The 14039-nt window shown below is 50.8% G+C and overlaps 1 protein-coding gene across 6 annotated transcripts in view; it reads left to right on the forward strand.

Moving 5' to 3' along the window:
• Positions 1 to 2069, forward strand: part of PBX3 (PBX homeobox 3) — a 103861-nt gene extending 101792 nt beyond the window's left edge. For 3 of the 6 annotated variants that reach the window (XM_069031482.1, XM_069031481.1, XM_069031480.1), the window contains exon 10: positions 185 to 2067. In XM_069031482.1, the coding sequence (XP_068887583.1) occupies positions 185 to 277 (93 nt within the window). In that variant the 3' untranslated portion in view covers positions 278 to 2067. Of the gene's footprint in view, positions 1 to 184 lie in introns of all 6 variants that reach the window. The other 3 variants (XM_069031484.1, XM_069031483.1, XM_069031485.1) reach the window with 3 other exon arrangements.
• Positions 2070 to 14039: the final 11970 nt, after the last annotated feature.

The raw sequence follows: 14039 nt of genomic DNA on the forward strand, positions 1-14039 counted from the left end.
CCTGCTTTCCCTGCTCGGCCACTCCCGTGCCTCGCTCCGGCACGGCCCCTGCAGCCAGGGCAGTGCGGGAAGATCCCCTTCCCAGAGCATCTCCCCCCAGCCCCGGGCCGGCCGGCCCCACACTCAGCCTGTGGTGTAATTAGTATGCGCATTGGTATCAATTGACTTGTTTTTGCCTTTGCAGGCTAATGGAGGCTGGCAGGACGCAACCACTCCATCTTCTGTGACTTCCCCTACAGAAGGGCCGGGAAGTGTGCACTCGGATACCTCTAACTAATCTCCTAGCAACACTTTTTCCCTGAGCTGAGATGCCTTGATTAGCGCATTCAGAGTTGCAGGAGAAAAAGGAAAGAGTTTTTTGTAGCCAACCACCTACAGCTTTACTGTAAAACCTTGTCTTATTAGAAAACTTGGTAAATCTGTTTTTTAAAGGTATCATAATCATTTGTATTTATACTTAAAACACACAATGTTAAAAAGCACTTTATCCAATTAGGCCAAGATTTAGCATTGTTTATAGCCCTGTAACTATTTTATCATAATTTATTATCAGCAGTTTTAATGATGTTGGTCTAACAGTTGCCAATTACTTGGCCTTAAGGGTAAAAGTACAGGACAAGCTTAACCTCAGTAGCAAGAGCAGACACAAAGAACCGCCTCACCCAAATTTAATTGTGTGCATATTTCCATGGAAAGTCGACAGGAATCACAGACTTTGATTGTGTTTCATCTTTTCATATCTCTCACAGAGCTGGAATAAAAAGAGCTGTTCAGTTATTTCGGTTAACAATGGTCGTGTTTAAGAATCCTTATTCGTCACTTTTTTGTTGAGATCTATTGTCTTACAAATTAGATTGGAAACCAGGAGCATCTTTTCTTGCTAAAGCCCCCCTGGACCCCGAGTCTCCTCTCCGTATCCTGACACGGACACAGGTTGTTCTTGGGAGATGACGACTCTTGCTGCTGGTCTCTGTGCACGCCACGACCCGGGGTTTTACAGTATGAGCTGGGTGCTACCCACGCCTGCCAAGGGCTGGTGCCTCTGCTTGGCAGCAAACCACAAACAAAGGAAAAGGAAAGGAAAAAGCACCGTGATATGGAGTGTTGTACATAGTGTAGCAAAAGAGTATTTATACATCTCACCAATCAAACACAGCTTTATTACCTCATGCGAACTCATACAAACCAATAGACTTTCAACATGTTCTGTAGCTTAGAGTGCTCACTTACTACCTCTGAACGATACTCACGCTGTAGTTTGTCTCTTTCTTATCTTTTTGCATCTTGTAATTAACTCTTTGTTTCCCCACGAAATGTAATGTACATTGTAATCTCCTACAAATCAGGGTTGCCTTGGCAACTGCTAAAGAAGCGGAAGTGGAAACATGGGGTCTTAGGTTGGACACAAAACAGTGCAACTGTTGTAAATACTGAGAAGCATTTTGAATGTTCTTCATCTTGTTACTAATACACACAAAAACCAACAATTAATTGTAATGCATACAGACTTCAGTATTCAGTACTGTACATCCCCCTGGATTGCAGGGGCCCTTTCTCTTTTGTATTGTATGCGATTCTGAAACTGATTGAGTCATGAAAATAATTTGTGGCAGTGATTCTAATGTATTAAACCGTTTCGTGTTACTTTCTAACTGGATTACACCCTGGATTGAAAAGTCTTCCTCGTGGTAGTTATATGTAGTTTCAAACATGAATAAACTTTTTGCTTTCATGATCAAATGTTGACGTAATTTCTTCCTGCTCAGTTCAAGTCAACCTGAGGAGATGCGTCGGTCTCCAGAAGAGTGAGCTGGCATGGAGCAGGAGCTGAGCATCTCTTTAAACACCAGCAGGTCCTTGTGCCCTCTTGCCAGGAGAGGATTGGAAATCCTGGGAGAGGCATGTCCTGGGCAGAGGCTTCCACCTGCCAACCCCCTGCCTCTGCTGCCACCCTGCTCTGCTTGGGAGCCACAAATCAAGCGGAGGTAAAGGAAGGGGTCAGGCCTTTAGATGAGTTTAAAAACCATCATCATATTCACTCTTAATTACCATTTTTATTTAACATTAACTTTGGAGCTATAGCCTCAGCTAGCAAGTCTAATGTGATTATAAAAATATTTTTCTTTATTAAAAAAACTTTTTTGGAAGGACGTATATATATAAATGCTAATTTTAAGTCTTTTTAATAAAGTAAAGGTCAATAACAGGTAATAGCCTATTTACCATATCTCAAGGAAATTGACTCACAGGAAATCAAATTAACGTTAATCACTTGCAGCAAATGGTCTTTGATAAATATAACTACTCACTACTTGGGTTAGTGCAGCTAGGCAGGAGGAGGCCGAGCGCTCACCAGCACCAGCCCCTCCCGGGCTGGAGCCGCGGCTCGGGTGGCTCTGAGGAGCTGCTGGTCCGTCACCTTCCCTTCCCTTTGGCTGTTCAAGCCTTCAGGTGTTGTTTTGGTGGCTGAACAATTATTTGCATGATTCAATGAGCTTGTGGTTCAGCTTTTCTTAACAATTCTTGTATCAGGTTATTTTGTAAAATACCTTTGTTCTCCCACTCTCCCCCGGGCCGTGGCAACACTGCACCCCACACTCATGCACCAGGGACTGCTGCTGCTCTCATTCACAGAGCAGACTCCCCTTGATCAGGTTTGGAATTGAACAGTGCTGCTTCTTCTACAGGTGGTGCATTTAAATAAGTAAATAACTAGACATGCATTGCAAAACCTTTGTTATCAGTTAACAGGAGCTGGGGCAGGTGGGGACTGTGGACTGCCGAAGACTTCTGCATGCTGAGGACAAAGCACCCAACAATTTGCATTTGCTAATGGAGCTCTCCAAGTCCACATGCTCGGTGTTTGTGCTACAGCTCAGTGGAAACAGTATTTTATATTTTAAATGTAAAGTGTGTCAGCGGAGGCGTAGTAGGCAGCGTAATGAACACTCAGACGTCCCTCATCTTGATCACATCTCTGCTGGCCACAGGCAAGGACCTGTCACACACTGAGGAGGTTCATAGGAAGGCCATCAACAACCTTTGGGCCGCCCTTGCGTGCCCTGCGCCCGCTGGGCATCATTAGCTGCTGCTTTACAGCATTAAGGCTTTGGGTCCCTTTGAATTACAAGTGCAATTTGGCTTTTCCTTACGTTGGAGAGCAGCCACGTGGTTCCATGGCAAATAATAAACATCTTATCCTTGAGGCCTGATCATGCATCAGGGAGGTTTACTGCCAGCACCAGTACTAGGATCAAGCTGCTGATGGTATATTGTGTTTCACCCAGTAGCTACACCCTGAAGGGCCGTCGGAGCCTCGCGCAGGAACAGCGGCTCACACGAGGGGAGGAGACCCTCAGCCCTCTCACCCTGCGAGCTCAGCGGCACCATCCTTATTCCCTCCGCCCAAGTTTGAGCTTTTGGCCCATGAGAACCTTGCAGCTGGAGCCCACCAGCCATGGGAAGTGCCAGCCCTGAGACCCGGTGTGGAGCACAGCAGAACCAAATGGAGGATTTGCAGCAGGTCCCAGGAATCGCCATCTCCTGTGCCCGACACTGACCTGACTAAGGCACCCGTCACTGGGACAGGCATGAGGGTGTCTGGAGGAGAGACCTACAGTGCTCCCCTGGGCACAGCTCGACCAGCTTCTTCTGGGACCAGCCCCAGCTCCGTCTGACCTGCTGTGCTGGGGAGACCATGGCATGGCCACTGCTCCGAGGTGTCCTGCAGGAGGAGCCATGAGAAGCCCTGCGGCCGGGGAGACATGATGCCTCTGGCAGATGCACCAGGTTTGTGACCCACCGAGCCATGGGAGCAGCCCCACGGCCTCACAGCCCCCCAGAGATCAGCAAACCTTCATCTGCTGACAGTGGAGCAGGTGACAAGCTCCCCCTGCACCCGGCTCCCTGTGTATCTGGCCTTGGATGCAACGAGGGATCCTCAGCCCAGGAATGGAAGAGCTGGGGAGACCGTGACCTTGGGGCATGGCAGGATCCGTGTCCCTGGGGACTGGGTCAGCAGGGACAGCTCTGCTGACTTGGCTCCACATGTGTGAGGCTGAGCAGCTCCGAGTGATCCCGCAGCAATGTGGTGACCACACGTGAGCCGATGTGCAATGCCACTGCCGATATCTGTGCCATGTATTTCCAATGTGATAAAAGTAACTGTGAGTAACTGAAGATGTTTCCAGTTTGTGTTAATAAAATACATCTTTTTAAAGAATGGAATTCTTCAAAGATTGGCAAATTTTATTTTATTTCATTAGCTTTAATGTCACTGCCATATGGACTGTGAAGAAAAGTGAACCATTAGATCAGAGGGACTGAGTTATCAGTGTGACACAGAAAGCTCTGATACAATTGTTAAGGATAAGCCCTGGAGTGATTTATTGCCTGCATTGTATTAGCCACAGAGGAGTTATGATATGCTCCCCATTCCTGTATCATATTAGGATTTTATTAGTCTAATATGACATGGTAATATAATATATGATTAGAATTCCCATCCAGTGATCCTTTCCTTGGTTGCAGGGGCTGGAGAAGGTTTTGTGTGCATCAGCTCCTGGGCCGTTATGCCCAGGGAGGATGGGGGATACCTGGGATGGCACAGTAGCTGAACCAGTCTCCTGGCCTTCCCAGGTGGGACGTGGGGCCCCTCACCTTCTGTGGGCATCCCGAGCCACCTGTCTGCCACTGAATTTGTTTCCCCTGAATTACAGAGCCTCTGGCTCCTTCCTGCAGCTGGGACAGTGGAAGGATGGAGCTGGCATTATGATCCTTGCTGACAGCCGAGCCACAGGTCTGGGCTGTGTCCCAGCAGTACCTGGGAAATCATCCCTGACATGTGAGAGCACAGGCGCCAGCTGTGCCAGGTGTCCTGCAGCACCAGCAGAGCCCATTTCCCCTGGGCTCAGCACAGTGGGAGGAACCATTTGCACCGGGGTCTGGACAACGGCTCCGTGTGCCCCAGCGTGGAGGGGAGCCAGGGCTGTGCTCGCAGTTCAGCTCAGCCTCTGGCTGCGGATGTGCTGACACGACGTACTAATTGGTGTGCCTCATCACAGTGCGCCCCTACTCCCACAGCTCTCCTCACATGACCCTACCCTCTGGAAACTCAACTTACCCAACAAATCCCGAAGACAAACTTTTCTTCAAAGTTTCTCTGGCATCCCCATCCATGTGTCTCCAAGCCCCCTATTCCGCCTGGGAACAGCTCGGAAGCAGACGCTGTTTGTAGCCTCATTCTTGCCTCCAGCAGCAGCAGCAGGAGGAAGAAGTTCAAGCATGTCATAGCGCTACTAGGTGCTAAATCCCAAAATCTATATCAAAGCCTATTTGATCATCTTCCTGTCATTGATATAATAAAAAGGATTAATTTATTGGAGACTGCCAAAACCCTCTTGTGGCAACAAATTTAAGGATCGTGTTTACACAGGCTAATCAAACCCAATTACTTTCATTCCTCTCCATGGTGCTAACGCGGGTGCTGACGTGTGCGCTGGAGCCCCTACGTGAGGCCCTGTTCCTGGGGTGGGTGAGGACCCAGAGGCATCCCCAAGGAGCACATCCCCAGGCCACTGACCCCTGGAGGGGAAGGGACCCTCCTCCTCCTGCTCCCAGTGCCCCCCACATGCTCAGCTCTCTGAGAATGGCACCTGGGAGCAGGGGGATGTGGCACGCAGCCACCCCTGGCTGCAGGGGAGCCCAGGTGAAGCTTTGGGAGAGCAGACAGGGCCATTGCCCGTGGTGGGAGATCACCTATTAACGCCTGCTATTTGTATAATAAAAGGTTGCATTTTTTGTGGTAAAATTCAGCATAAAGAGCACGCGTCATTAAGTATGGAAATCCAGAATTTTATTAGCAATCTGCTAGATCTGAACTGACGCCAATTAAACAAAAAAGATATCATTTATAAAAAGGCAGAGTTCAAGTTGTATTAAATATGAAATGCAATTTTCTGCTGGTTGTGATTTATTACCATTGGTACATTGTTCAAAGAAGCATGTTATATTTCAATAGAGAAATATTGTTTATTCATTAATATTTTAAAACTTGCTTATTGCTGTGTATGACTCTCCTGCAGAATGAAACTTATGATTTAAAACATGAATTAATAAACACATTTGAAAGTGTTAGACAATATCATAACTGCTCATTTTTCATTTTACTGAGAGCATATTAAACTTTTATAATTCTGTACTATTATTTTCCAAATAAAGGTATGGGCTCTAAATTGCTAATTTCAGGTACAGATGAGAGAAAGCAATAACAGATGTTGGGAATCAGTCACTATGTCCTGCTAATATGGCTCAATACTTTTGTTCTTACATTATTCACAAATCTCCTGTTCAGCGCCACAGCCCCCTCAGAGAGTCCAGGGTGCCCCGAGTGGCTCTCCTGGTGGGACATGAGGGTTCCAGGTACAGCCTGGGAGAGGACAGCGAGGGTTCCAGGTATGCTGGAGCTGCCGGGCTGCGTCGCGCTCTTAACGCCAGGAAACGTTTGATAGAGGCTGACATCCTAAATGAGGCCGAAAATATTTTATACAAAATGTGATAAAGCAGTAATGATCCCAGAGGCCTCGGGTTATCTTGGTGATTACCTGCACCCACCACTTAAATCAGCAGCATTAAGGGGTCCAGACCCGATACGTGGATCCCTCGGAACTCATTAGTCCTGAGTACTTTATATAGACTCACCTCTCAGCTGCTTGATTCAAACTAACCTTTTTTGTATCTTAAAATCTCTGCTGCCACAGCCTCACTGTATTACCATAACAATAACCAGTATTTCAATTTTAAGAACTCATTTTTCCTCAAATAGAAAGTGCCAATCAATTTAAGGAGCAGGAGAGGCACGCTGGAGCACAGGCAGGGCACGTGTGCTGGGGCCTCGCCCTCCTGCTCCAGCCCATTCTGGATGGGAAGTATTTTCCTGCACTGCGCTCTTCCTCCTCACTGGCCACTGCTCCTGGCTCTGCAGCATGCGCCGGGCTGAGGAGATTCACCTCAGAACCTTGAATCTTTGGGGGGAAGTTATGGAAGGGGATGGGGAGCTGACATTTGGAATGCTTTCCCAGTCACTGCGGGGAAAGGCCAGGGGTCTCTGCTCTGTCACTATGCCCACAGCTGGGCAATGGCTGGAGGGGCACAGGGGGTTCCCAGGGGTCCCCAGCATCCCGGGGGCAGAAGCAATGCCCTGTCTCAAGTGGCTGAGTACTCCAGCTTTGCTGCTTCCAGTGGCTCCAGTCAAGGGTCTGGGGTTATGGGGAGGGGTCCAGGACACATCAGAGCACAGGGGCTGGGGAGGGGTCCAGGCAGCACCAGAGTCTGCACCTCGTCTGATCGATGGTGGGGTTGTGCAATGGTGGCCCTCACACCTGACACTTAATGTGAATTAACTATTCACCTCTTCATTGGGCAAAGCAAATCGGCAGAACTTATTATTCCAAGTCAGTCAATTAATTAAAGTTCAGTGCTTAATCAAGTTCCAGTGGTCATAAATGGGGCACAGGGATTTCTCTCTCCTGAGCACCGTGCTCAGAGGTTGCACGAAGCACTGTACAGTGTTCGGCACTCCCTGTGTGATTCCTCCTCAAATTGGCCGCCACTTGTCCCCACTGGTCCCAGGGCAGCCACCTGGGAGCTGGTTCCTCTCAGTGGGTTCTCTGGTGGGCTCCAGGCTGGGAGCTTTGTCCCGCCAAGTCTAGGGCAGTGTTGGGAAGAGTGGGAGGTGCTACTGGGCGCTGTATGGTGCAGGGGCTGGGAAGTGTCTGTGCCACCCCCGAGAGCCCCCAGTGACCCCAGCTCCTCCCTGGAGGGGGCACATGAGAGGCTTCACTTGGAAACCCATCTTCCCCCACCTTGGATGGACAAAGAGCCACAACAAAACCGGCTCTGGGTGCAGAGGGAACGTCTGTGCTGGGCACCACAGCACTGAGCTGGCGGGCACCGGGAGAGCAGGGACAGAAAGGGACGCAGCATGGAACTGCAGGCACCCAGCAGAAAAATGCCTTTCCAATAGGCCTGCCCATGTGTTTCAGAGACTCTCCAGCCCATCCATAACTGGGAAGGACATGCTGTCCAGCCACATGGGCAGCAGATTCAATTAGGTTTCTCTCTCCCAGAACGTGGCATGAGAAGCAATCTCTCTTTTTTGAAGAATGTAATAACAGAGTGCAATGGAAATGCGTCGAAGAGACTCCAAGAACAGGATCCTTGCCTTAAATCTTGAAAGCAGTCAAGAAAAATATGTTGTTTACCTGAATTTGTTTTTCATAAGGTCTCCTAGGGGATTAATAAACTAACCTTTCGTCTGTGAACACCTGGTCCTACATGCCATCAATAACCAGCTGCACCCTCCACGTCACTGCGCACTCAGTGGGAGAGGCAGATTGCAGGAGCCTCAACAGGAGTCACCAAGACACCGGTGACAGAGAGGACACCCAGCACTCTGCCTGTCCCCAGGGCCCTCTGGCTCCACAAACATGGAGCTGAATTGGGCCCATGTCCCAGATATGGCCCTGAATGTAAGGCCAGGGCTCCCCAGCCAGAGCAGGGCTCTCCCACAGGACCACTGCCATGGTGGGGGGAGGCCCTGGCACGGCCCTGCCTCTGGGGGGGCCGGGGGGTGTGAAAGGAGCCAGGTGCCCTGCCAGCAGCACCCTCCCACCGAGTGGGTCTGCGGGCTCAAGCCTGGCATCCCTTAATTGATTGATCGGCTCGGACTGTCAGCGCTTACAGAGATAATTCAATTTATAAAATCCTATTATGTAGTGAAAGATTTTTTGATTGTTGAATTGTTTCCTATGTTATGCAAGTCATTTTGGCTCCTCTCACTTAGAAATCCACTGCCCATTTGTGAGAGCTGGCAATGGAGCCATTCCCCTCCTCTGGCTGATGCTCAGATGCTCCGAGGGTGGGCGAGCACAGGACAGAGGCAGCTGGGGTAAAGGAGACACCCCAAGCTCGTAGCGTCCCAGTGTCCTGTGGTGTCCCAGTGTCTTGTGGCATCCCAGTACCCTGGCATGTGGGACCATCCCTGCAACTTTCCTGCAACTCTCACCTTGGGCACAGGCAGGGGTCTGGCAGCAGCTTCCCCCTGGGAGCCCGAAGCGTCCCTGTGCCGCCGCGTTCCCGTGCCAGAGCAGCACCAGGACCCAGGTGGCTGCCTTAGGGTGTACCCAGAGGCGGGGCACCCGTGTGCCCCCCACCCCGGTGACCCCAGATGCGGAGCCGGGCGCAGGCAGGAGGAGCCGGGGCTGCCATGTGGCAGCTGAAGTTTGGTTCCCATTTTCAGCTCTTTGTTTCCATTCCCCACCCCCACCCTGATGCAAACTCCGCTCTCCAGTTTGTTTCCATAGAAATCTTCAGCTGTAAATCCTTAAGTAACTTTTTTTTTATTTATAGTGTGCTATTAATGTCCTTTCAAGCTGAGGACTCCAGGAAATGAAATAATAGAAAAGGCACCACTTTGAAATGCATCCAGGCATTTATTGTTAGTAAGTGAAAAAGTAACATGAACATTTAAAGAAAATATTGGCAGATAAATTGGGTTTTAAAGAAAATATAATTGGATATAATTTCTGCTTCATTCAGTTAAATATTTATTGTTTTATTGACTTATTTTCTTTTATTTATAATAAGAACCTTAAGCTGAAATTTAATTTTCTTGATATAAATATACGTTTTCATAGAAAATTTGGCATTTAAAAATGTTATCTCAGACATTAATGGCTTTGATAAAAGCACGTGGCTTGTGCAAGGGTTTGGTTTAGATGTTTCCAACCTCAGTAAATACGAAGTAGTCTCTATAATCATCATTATCATAACAATTACTATTATTCTAATTAATGGGTAAGGCTAATGGTAATGCATCCACATGGAAAATCAGTGCTTGCTGCATATTTGAGTTCTTCCCACAGTTTTTGCTGAGATCTGCAGAATTTGAGCTCCTCAGAGGAGCCCTGCCCTGGGCAGGGGCAGCCGAGTTCCCGCCCCGTTGGGGTGAGGACGGAGCCTTCTCCCTGCCTGGGCTGGGAACAGAGGGCTCGTTTTATCAGCAGACAGACAGACAGACGGAACCGGCAGCACCATCGGAGGCAGATGCTTTCCATGGATGTCGGTGCAGAGTCAGCCACCAGGACGTGTCACCGAGAGGCTGCAGTGCCGCTGCCGCCAGCGGGACACGCTCCCGGGGTGTCACCTGCCAGAGGTGGCTGCCCGGGCACGCACAGGTTCCAAGGCAGGTGAGCTCCAGACACGGTGTCGAGGGACCTGCGCCCAGCTCGGGGTCTCAGCTGTCCCTGTTTTCCGCTGCCAAGCGGGTGACGCCACGTCCGCGGTGCTTCCAGGCACTGCCGCAGCTTCCCTGCAGGTCTGCAGTGCCCACCTGCTGGAGCCTCAGCGGTGCAGCCTCTGCCCGAGGGGCAGCTGCCGTGTGCTGCCAGTGCTGGACCGGCTGGACGCGTGTGTCCTGCCTCCCTCCGGGCAGCCGTGCCCTGGCGCTGCGGTGGCGCTCCATGGGACATGGCCTGAGCCACATGTCCTTCCCACAGCACAGAGAGCTATTTCCACGGCAGTGGGCTTTCCAAAACACTCCTCCAGTGGTGAGGTCCCTGGCCAGGTGCTGGCCCGCACTGATGGGCTCCCCTGGGGCAGGAACACCAGGGCCCACTGGAGCTGCCACCCTGCCACTGCCTGTTCCCAGGATGGCCCCTCCATTGTCAGGAGGACTTGCTGGTTCTCAGGGTGTTTTGAACCCTCCTGTCCCTGCAGGACACAGCAGTGCGGCTGTACTTGTCCTGGGGCTCCCAAAAGTGGAAGGGAGAGCTCGAGTCCCTTCCCCTGCCCTCCTGACCCCTCCGATGGGACAACCAGGCACTGTGCCAGTGAGGGGGACCTCTTCCCCACAAGAGCACTTGATCATGAGCACAGAGAACAGCCCAGCTTGTAACAGGGATGCAACTAAACCACCTGCAGATAGAAATGGTGTTTGGATTCAAACCAGTGCTACAGAGGTGAAAGGCTCTGGGCTTCATTAACAGCCCCTGGAGTCACCCTGTCCCCCTGAAATATGTCATGCACACTTCGAACCTTTCCATTTTTATGGGCAGGTTTAACTGCGGCACAGAGCAGCTTATATCAACAGTGAAAAAATGTCCGGCAAGAAAAGGCCTGAAATGGTAAATATTTAACAGGTCCTTTCTGTCCTCTCCTTCTACGTATTAAAATAATTAGTTTAACAAAGAGGACTCTGTTCCCCTGTGTCTGAGCACGACGTGTCTGGTGCAACAGCACAGCTGTAATTCAGTCTCGGGTTCTGCTGGCATTTACACTCGCTGCTCCACGCTGCTCTCCCGGTTTATAGTGTCAGCAGAACATCTTGATTAAATTACAGCTCTGGATTCGGTTAGGAGCCAGGGATTATTCCAGATGTAGTTGAGTTGTAGGTATCTGTCTGTGCTTATTTGAGGAGATAGACCCTCAGGAAAATCAGGAGACCAGATGTGGGATGGCACTCCCGGCCCCAGTGCCACACGGCACAGAGCCCTGGCATGCCGGCCTTGCCTGCAGCAGCTCAGGGCTCCTGCCCGCTGCCCCCACGGTGCCCAGCGCCCACACCCTCGGGCACAGGGGACCCTTCTGGTCCTTCTCATTCTGAGAAGCGAGAGGAAATCCCGTCCTGCAGCACCGTTGGCACATGTTGCTGAGAAAGGGACACATCAGTTCAGCTCATCCCTGAGCGCCATTAAAACTCCAACCAGACTGGAAAACAGGATGGGAGGGCTCCCGGGTGTGCCGGCGGGAGGGGAGGCAGCGGCGGCCCTGGGGACAGCAGTGACCGCGCGGTGCCCGGCGCTGGCCGGGACGGGGCCGTGCCCCCGCACGGGCTGCAGCGCTCCGGCTGCTCACGGCTGAGGGGCGGCGGGCCTCCCTCGTGTCTGGCATTTCCCAGCCACCCCGCCGGGTGCTCCGAGCCGGGGGCACAGGCTGAGGGACCGCTCCTGCCTCCGGGCCCTGGGACTCAGCGGCTTTCTGGAGGCCGTGACGCCGGGGCCTCGCTGCCCTGGGAGGAGGGAGGAGCCCAGCGAGCTCCCCCGGGCCGCATCCTGCCTTTGTCCGCGCCCTCGGGCAGCGGCAGCCAGGGCCCTCCCCTCATTTGTCTTGTTAATCAGAGACAGCGCGTTGATCAGTCATGGTGAGAGCTGGAATAATTGCAGACTCAAAATAGCACCGATTTAAATCTTTCGGATGATAATCTCTCGCCTCGGAAATGCTCGTGGCTGGCTTAGCAGCAGGAGCGGGTTCCTGGCGAGCTTCTTCCCGGGAATGCCATGCAGGAAGAGACGGCACTCGAGCGAGGCAAGCTGGCATTCCCAGCCGGCCCCACACCCTGCAGAGACCCGGGTGGGATACACGGCCCTGAGCTGCCCGTGGTGGCTCTTGGGAGCGGCGTGGTTGAGCAGACGCCCTGGGTTCAGAGCAGCTCTGAGGGCTCCTGGCTCCATTTGTGCCCACCTCCACCAGCATCGGGGCACGGGCACTGCTGCCCTCGCCCGCATCAGCGCTGCCTCCTTAATGGGCCTCCTCTCCCATCTGCAGTGCCAACATTTCCAGCAGGATCTATATCTTTCCATAGGCAGTTTGTTTCATCACAGTAACATAATAATGTGCTGAGAAGAGCTCATAGTTGTGAATTAATGTTTAAAAGCTCTCACTTTTGGGTTGTTGAAATGAATGTTAATTTGACAAATGGCAGCCATTGGGATCGAGGCGGCATTAACATGGAAATCAGAGTTAACCTCCAGCGGGGCAGGCGCAAGGTGAGAGGAGCAGCCGCGGCAGCCGCTGTAGTTTTTCACCTGATGCTCACACTGTAAATACTGCCAGTGCCCGATCTATTTATAGAACTGTAATTTAAAGGCTAGTTCAGGGAAATCTGAATGACATCTCCTTAAGAGAGGCAATCGTGGGGTATCTTGGAATATGTCAGGCAGCTCTCTTGCTTTCTCTCTTAAAAATACTCGTATGTCCACTAAATCAATTTGCTTTTCTCTTGTAACTGCATTTGCAGGGCCATTCTTTTCCATTTTCTGTCACTGTCACACGCTAATTCATGTCACTCTGCTGTGCAGGAGGGCCAGTGCTGCCCCTCTGCGTGGCACCGGCACGGCTCCCCTGTCCCTCCGGGACCTGTACCCGGCAGCCGGGCTGGAGGGGTCCGGGGGGCTCGGGCTTCTCACAGGGGCTGAGGGTCACACCCCCGAGTAGTGCTCTGTTCCTCTGGGTCTGGGAATGAACCTTTGCAGAAGCTGACTCCGTGTGCCAGTGCACCTCCAGGTTATCTTCTGTGGGGAGGGGGGATCCTAAGGATTCCCACAATTAAAAAAAAAAAAAAAATTACATTGTTTTCCTTCAGTTTTCACTTAGGAGAAAGGGTGAGAATTTTCAAATGGACAAAAAAATCCAATGCCAAAGCTCTATGTCCTGGGAACAAATAGAGCAGAAAATCCAGGGGAAAAAAAATTTGGAGCTTAGGGCGGTGGCTCTTGAGTGAAATCTCCTAACACAACCCATACCTGGGTCACCCCCGTGCAGGTGCGTTTGACTTGCCGGGTTACTGACCATGGAAACAGGGCTCCAGCAGTCACTGATGCACTGACCCCTTCCAGGAGGGAACGTTTAATTGGGCCCTGACCAAACAAGGAGAGCTGTCCCCCTCAGTCCTCTCCACCTCTGGATTCTTCAGATGGTGTTTTTGAAAGCAAGGTGGAGAGGCTGCAGACCAGAGGATTTAAACTCAAACCCAGCAGCTTTGGTTTTGCAAATTATTTAATGTTTTGGAATGTTCCTTACATCTCCAGACATAAATATTCAGACTTGCAGCTGGGAAACTTCTTTCTAAGTTGTTTTATCAGGTTCAAGTACAAATTTTCAGTTAAAAACCCTCTTTCCTTGACTCTTAATCGTTCCTGACCAACAAATGGAAAAGAGGAAAAGGGAGTGAATTACATGACCTGTCTCTTTTTGTTTATTAA

The sequence above is a fragment of the Aphelocoma coerulescens genome, chromosome 17 (assembly GCF_041296385.1).
Source record: "Aphelocoma coerulescens isolate FSJ_1873_10779 chromosome 17, UR_Acoe_1.0, whole genome shotgun sequence".
Taxonomy (NCBI): Eukaryota; Metazoa; Chordata; class Aves; order Passeriformes; family Corvidae; genus Aphelocoma; species Aphelocoma coerulescens.